This window comes from Neoarthrinium moseri, assembly GCF_022829205.1.
Source record: "Neoarthrinium moseri strain CBS 164.80 chromosome Unknown scaffold3_Wmoseri_CBS_16480, whole genome shotgun sequence".
Taxonomy (NCBI): Eukaryota; Fungi; Ascomycota; class Sordariomycetes; order Amphisphaeriales; family Apiosporaceae; genus Neoarthrinium; species Neoarthrinium moseri.
This window is the reverse complement of record NW_026055117.1, coordinates 350,424-363,498: the sequence shown is the minus strand read 5'-3', so window position 1 is coordinate 363,498 and position 13,075 is coordinate 350,424. Positions and strand designations below refer to the sequence as shown.

The following is a 13,075-nucleotide window of genomic DNA, read 5'->3' as shown; positions in this document are numbered from 1 at the left end:
CTTGACCGAAGCGTGTACCAAGAGCAGCTCTGTCCCGTACAGTCAAGGGGACCCCTCAAGAATGACGGAAAAAGAATGAAGAGAGAAAACAGTACCCTGCAACGCCAGTGTTCATAGTCCCAAGCACCCCGCATATTGCTGGTCGATCCTGTCCCGGGAGGCTGGTCTTGCTGAGATTGGAAGGTTGATAAGCCGGACCCGGAGAGGGGTCGCCGGATGCACGCCCGTCCACCGCTCCACTAAACCTGGAAGTCGGAGGTCCCGTCAGTCCAGAGCGCTGACAACGGTATAAATAACCAAAGGCTAGGTTCATTCAATTTCCGATGCTTTCTACTGGCCACCTATATTTCCATTATGATTGAGTACTATGGTGCCGTCACAGCCACCACTCTTGTTGGCAGCTCTGTGAAGGTACAAGATGGATGCGTAAAATACGCCATAGACGCAGCTAGAAGTCACAGCTCTAGGGTCCGGCAAAGCACATTCATATCAATTCGCAACCTCCCTCATTTATCATTAGATTTAAGTGAGAACCTGGAGTTGCCTGCAAAAGGGTTGAATACGATTAGTATTGGATTGGCAGAAGAGCATAGGAAACAGGTGACCAATCAGCTGTATTTATTACATTCGATATTGAAATTGGAACCAGACGACTTTTCTATCTTTGTCATCTTGATATTACTCTAATATCTTATATCACTCTCTTTTTAGGCACGAACTCCTTTCTTAAATCGCACTTTCAGGTTCCGTTGGATCTCAAGAAATTTTTTATACAATTATGCCCTTCATCACAAGTAATTGTGAGGAGGTGGAGCTTCGTACACAGCATGGCTGAGACAACCTGGTCGTCCCAGTTTTCAACTTCGTATTTATTTATATCGCCGGCGTGATTGGCCAATACCAAGAGTCCGTTCACAGCACCAAACAACCAGACGTCATGCTTGGACCGTGGGAGCCATTGAGAGGCCAGGGATTGGTAGTTGGCGTAACAACACAACACGAGTCTGGCAAACATGGTAGTCATGTAATAAATGCCTTTTCCTGCGGTTTCTGCAGTCTCTTTCGTTCTCCCTATCCGCATCTGTTGATTGAGCATCAATTTGGACTAGACAACTCCCAACTCCCAAGAATACTTGCCCAATATGTCGACGACCACTTCCGTAGCCGCCTCTCCCACTTGCGCAGCAAGCCTCTACGACATTCCCGTCCAAGATGCGGCCTGTGCCATTGCGTACGGCGGTAACCACACCGACATCATGTCCAACTGTTGCAAGTCCGCGGACGTAGTCAGCTACTACGGCAACTGCGGCCTCTACTGTCTCGCCGAGGGCCAGAACGTGAAGGAGCTCACAGACTGCCTCCACGAACAGGGTGCCGGCTGGGGCGACGTCTTCTGCAGAGGCAACGAGACGGCAACAGCAACGGCCACGGGCGCGGCGCTGCCGACCAGCGCCGATGCCAGCGTCGCCGCTAGCGGTGCAGGTGGGAGCAAGACGGGCGACAAGACTAGCTCCGGCGCCAGCTCAACGTCGTCTTCCACTGGCAATGCAGCACCGCGTACATCGCCTGACTTCAACGTTAGCACACTGGGTCTGACCATCGGAGCTTTGCTCTTCTCCGCGACTGCGCTTGGTGCTTTCTCCCTGTGAGATGAATGAGGACCGTGTATGGAGATACATACGAAAGTTACCCGAAGGAATCACTGGCGGGCTCAAGGCCAAGTGCCTCGTTTGGTTTGCAGGGCTGTTAAACCTTAAACGCAAATGCCAGGCTCGATATACTGATGTTACTGAATGGGACTTATGCGAAGATGACTGGATTGCCAAACGCTACGCAGACGACTCTGTTCACACTCTGTTGGCTGCATCCCATGGCACGGAATATAGAGGGTATCAGCGGCGTGGATCGGCGTTCTGGGACTCAATAATTAGACTTGAAAACGCATGCCGTAATTCAATAGATTGGTTTCTGAAGCTACCTTCTAGGTTTGATAATCCTGCTGTTAGAGCATGCAGTCCGACTAGCATAGGTTTTGTTTATACTACCACTAGGCAGTCAAAGATGAGCCGAACAATGATCTACAAGTCGTTAACGACCCATACCCCTGAAAAGAAATCCCCCAGTGCATCTTTCCCCAGCATGAATCACATGCTCGGCATCCGTCCCGGCCTAGGTCCCCCGCGTAATACATAGTAGGCATTGATTCCCCGCATCGACCCCTGCGAGATGCATCACTAGCTGGTCGCGTTTGGCCCAACGAGATGCAACTGACCCTGGCTCACACACACATACATCGTCCATGGCAGCAAGATGATCGCTCGCACCCTGGGACAGATCGGCAAGCGAGGGCAAGTATAAGCGCCTCATTCCCGACGACGGACGTAGGAGAAATCCTCTCCATGATGGCGTGACAAACGCCTCCATACCTTCCCCTCACTAGCACCCATATCAAACCGAAGCCCTTCCCTCAATGTAAGATACTGGCTACGAGACTAGGGCGAGCAACATGATCTCAGGCGCCCAGATCCCGCGCCGGATAGCCGTAGGCGCGGCCATCACGCTCAGCCTGCTGCTGGTCTGGACCACGCGTCTCCGGCCGTTCCCGTGGGAGCGGCCGGCGCAGATGGTGTACGGCCCACCAGATCCGCCGGCGCACGTCGTGGACTACCTTGAGCAGGCGTACTCGGTCGCGGAGCCGGCGCCGGGGCACTACCAGTACACGGGGCTGCGGGAGGCGTGCGACCACGCGCCGGACGCCGACGACGACACGCCGTTCCTGAACTGCGTCGGCATGGTGGCCGGCATCACGTCCATCGTGGCGCAGGTCAAGGTGTGCCTGAAGATGGCCGTCGACACGGGCTCGCACCTGGTGCTGCCGCGCATGCCGCTGCGCAGCTCCGAGGACCTGACGGCGTTCAACTTCCTGAACGACGAGGCCTACATGGCCTACGATGAGTGGTTCGATGCCGACCACCTGCGCCGGGTCCTGGGGCGCGCGTGCCCGCGCATGCGCATCGTGCACCCCGCAGAGCTGGAAGACGGCGGCGGCGGTGGCAGCATCGAGGTCAAGCACCGGTGGTCCGTCTCGGTCGATCAGGCGCTGGGGTACCGGAAGGCGCAGAGCTACTTCTGGGCTGGCCGGCCCTTCAAGAACTGGTTCGACGAGCAGTACCTCAGGCTCCGGTTCCTGAATAATGCGAACCCGAACAAAGACCCCATAAAACGGGGCATCACGGTCGTGAACATCGATTCCGAGTTCCTCCTCTTCCGCATCACAGACGACCCTACCGGGCGAGAGCTACATCTGTGGAACGACCTATCGCACCTCGTCCGCTTCCGAGAGCAGCCACGCCAGATCGTACACAATTTGCTGCAGAAGCTCCCTCGGCCTTACTACGGGGTGCACTTCCGCGTCGAGAACGACACCATCTGGTCCTCGCTTGAGAACCAGCTGAAGGTGGACCTCGATGCCCTGGACCTAGCCTGGAACAGATTCGGGAAGCCGGGCCTGCAGAAGCCCCTGGTGTACCTAGCTTGCGGCGACCAGGTGCAGGTAGAGAAGTTCGTCGAGGCGGGGGCTGCGCGAGGATGGGAGGTGACGCACAAGTGGAAGCTGGCGAAAGACGACCCAGCGACGACCCAGATGATAAACAGCTTGGCTTTTGATTTTCAGGGGGTGGTGGATATGGGTATCATGGTCCGCGCGCAGTTCTTTTTCGGGATCACGGGCAGTGCATTTTCGTCGACGATAGCACATTTGCGCGACGTGACCGGCCGGTATAGAGGCAGTTCGTTTGATGTGTGGGACGACGAGGGTGCCGCGAGCCATCTGTTCTTTGAGGGCGACACGCAATATGCCTGCTGTTTATGAAGATGGTGGGATATGCGAAGAGTGTAAATATTAGTTTCTAATGCTTTTAGTCTAGATCTAGGGTCTCTGGGGAATATAGAACATGTTCCGACATGCTTAGCCGCCAAATGGCCACAGCTTCCTGGCAAACTGCCCGACTTTGCCGGCGAACCATCGAGGGGCTGTCACTACTGCGTGGGTTGTTCTAGTGACCAGGCTCCCGGAGCCCTTCACCACATCACCCATAGCTCCGAAGGGGTCGGACAAGCTCTTCTTGGCAGTGACAAAAACCCAGTTGATATCCCCCGTGATCTCGTTGATGGCCCAGGTCAGAGGAAACGAAGCCTTCTTGGGCGGTTGCCGCACCTCTGGCTGAGAGCCCGGGAACGAGGCCGCTCCACGTGGCTTGCCTGTGATCAGCAGGTCTTTCAGAGTCAAGTTGTGATCCTCGTGATCCCGGTTCCTGACGCTCTCCTTGGTGAGCTTGGAGCGAAGTCTATCCTTCTCTTCTGGCGGGTTCTGTTCCCACCAGTTCTTTATCGTGTCAAACATGTATTGCTGGATCGAAGTCTTGTTCTTGGGAAAGGCTGGGTGGTGCATGATTGATAAGATCTCCTCGATGACTTTCTCGGCGTCTATTTTCGGGTCGTCCCAGCATTTGACCACCTGCTGCACCGTCCAGTTGGTTGTAACGGTGGCAACCAAGCCTGCCGGCTGATTGAGGACGTTGCTGAAGTGGTCTTTCGAGAGATCAGAATGGCTCGGATCGGATGCATCCGAGTTGTCCTCATAAACAGCAGCCGAGCTTGCCTTGGCAGCCTCTTGGTCTACTCTGTCCTTGGCAGCTTTGACAGCGTTCCGCAGTTCTTTAACTGAAGACTCAATCATAACAGCTAGGAAGCGAAAGACTAGCTGGTTGGTGTAGTCGCCAAGCTGATTACTCGAGATATCCGTAGTTGACTCATCCACTTCTTCGGTCCCTTCATGGAGCCATTTCCTCATCCTATCGTGGAGATAGAAGATGGGCTCGATCGTCTGCCAGAGGAAGTTCGGGTTGGTGATGCCTTCTGCTCCTGGTCCCGATGAGTCCGAGTCCGACTCTGACAGCGATTTGCCTTCCTGGGCCTTCTTGAAGATGGCAGAAACCGTGTCAAGCTGCTGCAGGAGAGAACTGGTATCGGGAGATAATTTGTTGACCGCCTCAATACCTTTCCTGATAAGCTCGAAAAGCTGCTCGAAGGCCGGACCGCCATATCCCAGTTTCTCCTCTAGCGAGCCTAGAGTGCCCTTGGACTGCAGTATCGCCATATCATCTGCCTCGCCGAGAAGGCTATGGAAGATGTCTAGCATGCCGAATGTCCCTGTAACGATGGGTGCCACCTTCTTGCCCTTAATACCGGGCGTCTTGATACGGCACGCGTCTCCCACGAAAGGAAACACACCGTCTTCTCCAAGTTCGTGCAGGCACAGCTCCGTAAAGTTGCTGTGGGCCGAGAAGTCCTCCAGGGTGTGCAGCGCAGCACCGAGATGCCTCAGTGAGTCCTTGGCTGCGCGCGGATTCTTCTTTCGGCCTTTTCTACCAGACTCAATGCACAGCTCTAACTGCTCGTGAACATAATCTGCCGACGTTGCCCAGCCTTGACCTCTATTCGCGATGTAGTTCTTCATTCCTGTCTTTTCGTCGAACTCTAGTTCCTTGGGGTCCACGGGACCTCTCAGTCGTTCATCTACATCCTTCGCGTTGTCTGCGTAACCCTGGGGGTTGTCGATATGCTCAACATGCGTGTAGCATCCCAGGCGTTCTCTTGTGACATCAAACTCGTCCGTCGCAAAGCCAAACTCCATAAATGCCAAGACAGAGACGATGGCCCTCAGTATGGGCTCAGGGATATTTTCCAGACATGTCGTGTCGATGACCTGGGAGAAGTCGCGCAGCCAGTTGCCAAAGTAGACCTGCTTGCGCTGCAGCTGCGTGAACCGGTAGTTCGTGATGAAGGAGATGGGGAGGTACTTGAGGACCTCTGTCACATCTCCGTGCCGCCATACATAGCCCTTGAACTCGCTCGCGGGTGGCACCTCGCCGGCGCCAAACGCGGACACGGGAGCCGCGAGCACGAGAGCGATAATCAACACCACCAACAGCGACGTGTGTGCAGACATGGCGACAGTCGCGCTGAGCGTTCCGAGCAAGCAGTAGCAAGATTGTGTCTGAAGTTGCAAGAGGCTGGAAAAGGTGCAACGCGTTCCTCTTAATCCGGTTGTGAAAGCAGGTTGTGCTACTGTGCTGTGACTGACTGGCTAAAACAGCACTAGCCGAACCAAGGAAAAACCCGAGTATCGTGATTCACAACGCGATCGAGGAGGGCTGGTCACGAGAACATTTTGGGAAACGGCATAAAATCATGCCACCCCGTTTCAGATGCCGCAGGGTCGCCCGAGGTATATATTGCCCATCGCGGCCGGGCGTCTACTACACGAAAACTTCGTCGGGGGATATCCTATGACGCAAGCAACAGCTAGTTACCTATTAACGGGCCGTAGTTAGGACCCGTGGATCCGCAGACGGGCGGACGGTTTTCTCCAAGCACTTGCAGGGAAAAACCAGGGCTGAGAGACTGGGAAAAAGTGGGACCACGAGCCGAAAGTCAGCAAGCACATGCATGTGGCACAGAACCATTCGACACGGATGACACAACTCGGCTCTACTTTGCTTCTTTGTTTCCTTAGTGACAACCGCAGTATGAAGAGCCTCTTCCAATGGACATTTGCAGTCGTTAAACTACGCAAGAACTACTGCCCTGCCGTCAGTCTGTGTTGCGCACTTCATCCCACGTCTGATATTGTAATTTAGTTTGAATCTTCAACACAACACCGAGCTATACCGTTTCGGGAAATCAGTGGATAATGGAGGTTGTTTCTCATGACCAACGAGAGACCTCATGGTCCAGTCATCCTGAGATTTACATGATTGGCCGACGTGCGAACCAAGAACTATCGAGTCACAGTGTATGCTTTTGCGATCGACTTGAAGCTTACACACCTATACGCCCTCAAAAGGGCCCGTCATAGACATCGTGACAGCTCAATCCGGCCAGCCAAGACAACGGCTCGCGCGCGCGTATATACAGTCTGTAGAATCCTAGACTTCCGCAAAAAGTATGATTACATCATGAGATGTCGGGGATCAAATCACGAACGGCAGAGAATCCTCAGCAGCGGGAAAAGAATATGCCTTTCAATTGGTATCAGCTCAGTCCTACGGGCGCCACCCAGCTCGGGGTGCCAAGCCTCCTCCTCCCCTTTCCCAGAAACGCTGTTGTGAAAAAGTCAAACGCCAAGACGCCGCTGACAGTGAGATCCAGAAGAGTACGACCAGGGAGAGACTGCCCCTTCTGCCCATCAAGCTATATGCGCGATGATGACAGAAGAAGGAAAACACAAAGGGCGGAGCTATAATTCGGCGCCAAAACCTCCCCTCCCCCTTCGTAGACCGTTTCCATGAAGCCGTGATGATGACCTTCTAATCGAGAGAGTTGACCAACATGGCCAGAAGGCCGGATATCCATAAGCGAGCATGTCCAAAATCATGACCGTCCGTTCGCATCCGTTCGTCCGTATATCATTTGCACGTATACATTTCACTTGTTTGCCCCCTACTTTGTGGGCGACCTCTTTTCAGTTTTCGTATGCCACCGCATCCTCACATCACTTATGCTTTCTCCGTGTGTCCGTTGTTGAGCAGCATCTCCAGCACGATCTGTTGGCCTGCGACCTCGGGATGGGCCATGCAAATCTTGACCGTCCCCTTGGAGCCAACACCCAGCTCGGTGCCGTTGGCCTCGTGTCCATTGGACTGCTGATAGAAGCCTCCTGTAGGTCCCCTGACTCCGTAGTCAAGCACGCGGACATCTCTTCCTGCGATGATCTGCCGGAGGCGCCCGTTCTCGGCGTTGCGCACCTCGACGTAGTCCTCATTGAAGAGGAGAAGATACTGGCCATACATGGTTGCGCCCTTCGCCTTCTTCTGTTTCCCGCTATACTCCATGATCACGCTGCGACTGACGTCGCTGTGCTTGTCGATGTAGACCGCACAGTCTTCATACGCGAGGAGGAATTCTTGAGGGTTCAAGCGGAACATGCCCAGGGGCTTCTGATCCCTGATGCGGCTCGCAATGTTGGCAATAGCAGGTTGCTTGACGTCAGGGATACTCATGGGGATCTTCTTGTCTAGCGTCATGAGCTCGAACCCCTTGGCTGTCGAGATGGCGATGTACATGTTGAACAGGTTGATCGAGTAGCACTCAGTGGGAAGGTAGAAGTCGTCAAAGTCGCGGAAAGTCTCGGTTGCACCGGAGCCCTTGCCGGTTCTGAAAAGACGCGATTTCTTCTCCGTGGATTTCTGGAACACAGGTTCCAGTACCTTGAATGTGCTGTGAAGCCCTTCCTTCTTCCTGTAAAATACCAGCATACGGTCCTTCATACGGGCCGTTGCGAAGAATGATACATCCTTTGCCAGTCTCTGCGGCGAGCGACGGATGTTGTCGCTTGCTGGAGCTGGGAAGTTCGAAGGCGGCGCAATAACATCCATTGGGTAAGAGATCAAATTCCTGTCGGCCAACACCAGGACCACAGAAAACTCTTCCAGTACTGCGATCTGTGTGACCCTGCTCAATGTTGTTGTCTAATCTCTTATTAGCATGGTATATTATGCCAGTGGGAAGAAGGAATTCAACGTACCTTGGCCCAACCTCTCTGATCACTGGCTTCTGCAACGCAGACACCAGCATCAGTACCTACTGCGATCATGTTCTTTCCGTACGCGCCAAAGCCAGTAGAACAGTTGACGGGCGCCCGGGAAACTGGCGGAGGACCACGGCCAGGTCCGAAGGTCTGCTCGAGATCACGAATTGCTCGATCCAGCGGTGTGCCGCGAATATGAACGCCTCCTACGTACTTGCCGATTGCCGTGATAGAGTCGTACGCAAAGGCGCTGTCGGCAATGACGCGCAGCCGGAACGGCTCAGCATTCTGTGCGTGCAGGGCTTTCGCGTGTCTTGTTTTGGCTTCGATGATCCTGTCGCACCACTCTTGCCTGGCTTGGGCCGATGGTGCGAAGAGAGTGTAGACTTCGTGGCCTAGGTGCTTGACGCGGAACGGATACAGAATTCGGCCTTCAGAGTCGTTCACGTTGTTTGCGCCAAGTCTGACTTGTGCCGAGCCAATTGATGAGTTCGTGGCTGCGTGTTCCAAGCCAGGGCGGTCACCATTCGACACAGTCTTGTTTAATCGAGGGTCTGATCCCTTCTTCATGTCTGTGGCTGAGTTCGCTGCCCTCGTTAGGGGTGCGGCAATACCCTTTTGTTTGGAGACTGGCTCGTCCTGGCTACTTTCAAGGAACAAGAGTGGCATTGGGATAGGCTGTCTTGATTAGCATCACCGCGCTTGGCTAGGAGGAGAAAACTCACCTCTTTTGACACATCATACTTCCTATCTTGCCTGCCATCCTTAGATGTGACAAGCTTAGAGAGAATAAGGTAATGGTCAAAGAGAAGGGCATGCGTATCGACCCATCGCACACCTTTGGAGCCCATTCTTTGAAGATCGCCTTGGATAATTAACTCACGACCAAGATGGTCGAGGTTAAGGTCTGCATGGAAACCAGGACGGAGAACAAGCATCTGATCAAGTTCGATCATAACCACCTTCTTCTGCATCTCGTCGACCTTTGCGTCTGCTTCGTAGGTGACCTGCTTGATCTCCTCAATTGCCTTGAGAAGATTCACCTTCTCTTCACTTTCGACTTGCATGTGCTTCAAGCTTGTTGCAAGCAGCAGACCATATCTCTGGAGCCGCGTGATCGGGGCCTTGAGAAATGTGCTCCAATCGAGTCGACCTGATCGCTGATGGTTTCTGTTACTCTCCAAAAAGTTCCTGAACATATAGTTGCGGTCTGCCTCCTTTCGTACTAGGTAGGTAGCATAAGGATACGACGAGGCATAGTCGATGAAAGCAGTTCTTGCCTTTCGTATCCACTCTCGGAAGAGATCACTGAACCCCACGATCCAAGGACCTTGCTCCTTCTGGCGGTACTTCAGTTGCGCAAGCAGATGATCCTTGTTGACTTGCGTAATGGCATCTGCTTTTCCAAAAACGGATGAAACGAATTTCTCGAGCCTGGTTTCCGCAATGATGGAGGGCCGAGCCTTCATCAGCCCGTCCCGATACAGGAGTGTCATGACCTCCATCTGATCCATAAACTCTTCTTCACCGGTAACGACCTCGTGAAGGACATTCTGACGCTCAATTTCCTTCTTGTGCCTGCCTTCCACGTCTTCTGCCTTCAGACCGTAGTAGGTAGCCCAGTCGACTTTCTTAATGCCTCCTAGGATACCATCCAGACTGGCCTTCTTCAGCGTCCGACCACAGTGATGCGAGTAACACCTGCCGAGAACCTCATGTGTTGAAACCTCGTCATCAACCTCGTGTAGTTTTGGTCCATAACAACCCGATCCGGTAAGTTGCCAAAGCACACCAGTTATAGATCCTGGACCAAACTTGAGCCACTCTTCCTCCGGAAGAAGAATGCCGGCCTGGAGCATAAGATCAACAACCATTGAACTCAGGCCTTCGGCGTCGGCCACATTCAGTGTGGGAACTTTTATGCAGAAAAGTCGCACTAATCCATCTTCGACCGTCTTTCGCTTCAGGTCAGGCTCGCCTTCGGCCATCTCACGCAGCCAATTGGAGATACCACTGAGCGCCCATGGTTCCGTGCATATTCTCGTGTCGACGAGTGTAATCTTCTCTGGGATGAATTTTCTACGCCGACCGCTCGGCAGAGTGATGACATCGTAGTCAATGGATGATGCAGTGCCGGTGTCGTAGCCCTCATACGGCAGCCCCTGTTGTGCCGCGATTTGCTGCTGTTGACGCAACTGTTTCATGCGGTTGTTGCGGTCTTCGGCATCTGTTCGCGATCGTGCGGGCATGTGCACTTGAGGAGCAGTGCTGTGCCCGGCTAATGAGATCGATCTTTCCACCTGCAGCTGCTGAGCATTTTGCCCATAATTTGCATCTGGCCCCGTGTATGGGCCCGAGTCGGCGCTAAAGGAATATCCATGCTGATATGTACCGCGGTTGGGTGACTGCACCGAAAGCAGGGAGCTGCTGTCCGAGTTGGCATTGGCACTGGCACTCGTACTTGCAGGAATGGCGGGAAGCGGCCGATTGGAGAGACCGGGATGATAGAACATATCGGGATAGTCCTCCTTGTAGGGGGACTCACTCCCGCTTTGTCTCGAGTGTAGGGAGACGCGCTCATCACCCTCATCGAAGCTCAGACGATGTTCTCTTGGTGCTTGCAGCCCACCAGTGTCGCCATAGTCTATGTCAGCCTGTTCAAATGCTGGGTACTTGTTGCTCTCATGACTCCGTTGGGACGCGTGATTACTCCGAGGGGTTGCTAGTGGCTCTTGCTGATAATCCTCGGTTCCTGGTGGCGAAGCCAGGTTGTTATCGTATGCCAGGCTTCCGGCATAACCGCCACTGAACATGCCTATGTCCATAGCAGCGGCGTAGTCGCTGTCGCTGCTCGGTTCTTCTGCTAGGTTGGGCAAGCCTGACGGAACACCGACTTCCGGCTGGCTGAAGTAGGGGAACGAAACCCCTCCACTAAGACGGCGATCGTCCTCGTCAGCTTGCTGCATGGCCATCAAACCTGCCGCGGCTTCCGGATCGCTCTCATCGCCATTGTCATCCGGGTATGGGTACGAGTTATGGGAGTGGTTGCGGTTGAGCGTAGAGGCATTGGAGGAGTATCGGTTGACGCCAGACCCGTCATCTTGTGTATTGACTGTAGTGGCCGTTGAGCGATAACTTGAAGTCGAAGTAAGACGTCGGAGGTTCTGCAGATCATTATCCCCAACACCTCCATTTCGTTGATCGAAGGCGGCCGGTCGATGCCGGTGAGAGCCGCCGCCAGCATTAAGCTCCGCCTCGATATCTTTCATAATGTCGTCCTGGGATATATGTTCAGAAGAGACTCCATAGTTGCCATTCGATTCCCATGGATCGTCTACCAGAGGTCGACTCGGCAGTGGCGCATTCGTGGGATGCCTCTGCAGCCCTGGGGACGATGGTTGGGGTTGTATAGGAGGTGAGGGTAAGGGCGAGACTTGAGAGCTGGATCTCGAGGTTCGGTTACCGAGGAAGGCGTGCGGGTCGTTGGCTGAATAGTTGGGGCCAACTGGGATATTGGTGTACGTCGGATACGGGGCCTGAGAAGAGGCTGTCGAGTACGAAGTCGGCGGGGGGCTCGCGGTGCTCGCAGAGTATGTGCTTTGGGCCGGGTATTGCGAGTATGAGGAGTCATAGGGAGGGTTACCTGGCGAGGCCTGGTCGTATGAGGGGAACGCAGCTGGCGGCGAAGGCACCTGTGCCTGCGCTGGAGGTGACGAGTACGTTGGCTGGGATTGCCAATAGCTGGACGGGTTCATAGCCGGGGTTGGTGAGTATGTCGGGCTGGTATAGCCACCGAACGCTGAACCCGCGTAGGTCGACTGCCTCTGAGGCACAGCAGAGGCCGAGCCCGTACTCGAATAGGCGGCAGGGTTGTACGGCGCCGGCGTGTAGTTTGGCGTCGCGGCCGTTGGGCTATAGGGAACTGCGCTCTGCGCGCTGTACCGGTTCGCCGCCGGATGCGGGTGATACGGCAGCGACTGTGACTGGCCGCGCTGCACGAATGCTTGGGGGTTGTATGCGGACGGCGTTGGCGGCGTCTGCGCCGAATACTGATGCTGATATCCTGACATGGCTGCGTTCGCCGAGCCATAACTCACTCTGCCCGCTTCCGTTGGGCTCGCCAGAAATAACTCGTCGCCGGTCGGGAGGCCCCTTGTGTTGAGAGTCGGCTGATGGGTGTGTCGGTTAGCAGCCGTGTTCACAGGCGCGGAATCGTCGCCGCTGTTGAAACTCAACCTCCGGCTCGGTTGACCTGGGCTCTGGTCGTTCGCGACGGGATACTGGACGGGTGGCACATGGCCATACCGGCGCTGGTCGTCGCCTCGGAACGACATGGCTGCTTTCACGTCGGCGAAAGACGACAGGGACAAAGCCTAAGCCAGGGCAGCACAGCCGTCAGCACGCGCAGATGGGGCTTTCTTTCTTTCTTTCTTCCAGGGGTCGCCTAGCACGGACTATCGCATTGATCGGAGTCGCTGAGTTGAC

General features: G+C 54.5%; 4 protein-coding genes across 4 annotated transcripts; 2 read left to right on the top strand and 2 right to left on the bottom strand.

Moving 5' to 3' along the window:
• Positions 1–1,142: 1,142 nt before the first annotated feature.
• JN550_001498 (uncharacterized protein) lies at positions 1,143–1,649 on the top strand (the record flags this gene model as incomplete). The annotated part of the gene is made up of 1 exon (XM_049312689.1): positions 1,143–1,649. One exon carries the CDS (start codon positions 1,143–1,145, stop codon positions 1,647–1,649), a length of 507 nt encoding a protein of 168 aa, XP_049176349.1.
• Positions 1,650–2,506: 857 nt separating this feature from the next.
• Positions 2,507–3,871, top strand: JN550_001497 (uncharacterized protein; the record flags this gene model as incomplete). The annotated part of the gene is made up of 1 exon (XM_049312688.1): positions 2,507–3,871. The coding sequence occupies one exon, from the start codon at positions 2,507–2,509 to the stop codon at positions 3,869–3,871; it is 1,365 nt and encodes a 454-aa protein (XP_049176348.1).
• A 96-nt stretch (positions 3,872–3,967) lies between these two features.
• Positions 3,968–6,010, bottom strand: JN550_001496 (uncharacterized protein; the record flags this gene model as incomplete). The annotated part of the gene is made up of 1 exon (XM_049312687.1): positions 3,968–6,010. One exon carries the CDS (start codon positions 6,008–6,010, stop codon positions 3,968–3,970), a length of 2,043 nt encoding a protein of 680 aa, XP_049176347.1.
• A 1,549-nt stretch (positions 6,011–7,559) lies between these two features.
• Positions 7,560–12,924, bottom strand: JN550_001495 (uncharacterized protein; the record flags this gene model as incomplete). The annotated part of the gene is made up of 3 exons (XM_049312686.1): positions 7,560–8,531; positions 8,588–9,268; positions 9,316–12,924. 3 exons carry the CDS (start codon positions 12,922–12,924, stop codon positions 7,560–7,562), a joined length of 5,262 nt encoding a protein of 1,753 aa, XP_049176346.1.
• Positions 12,925–13,075: the final 151 nt, after the last annotated feature.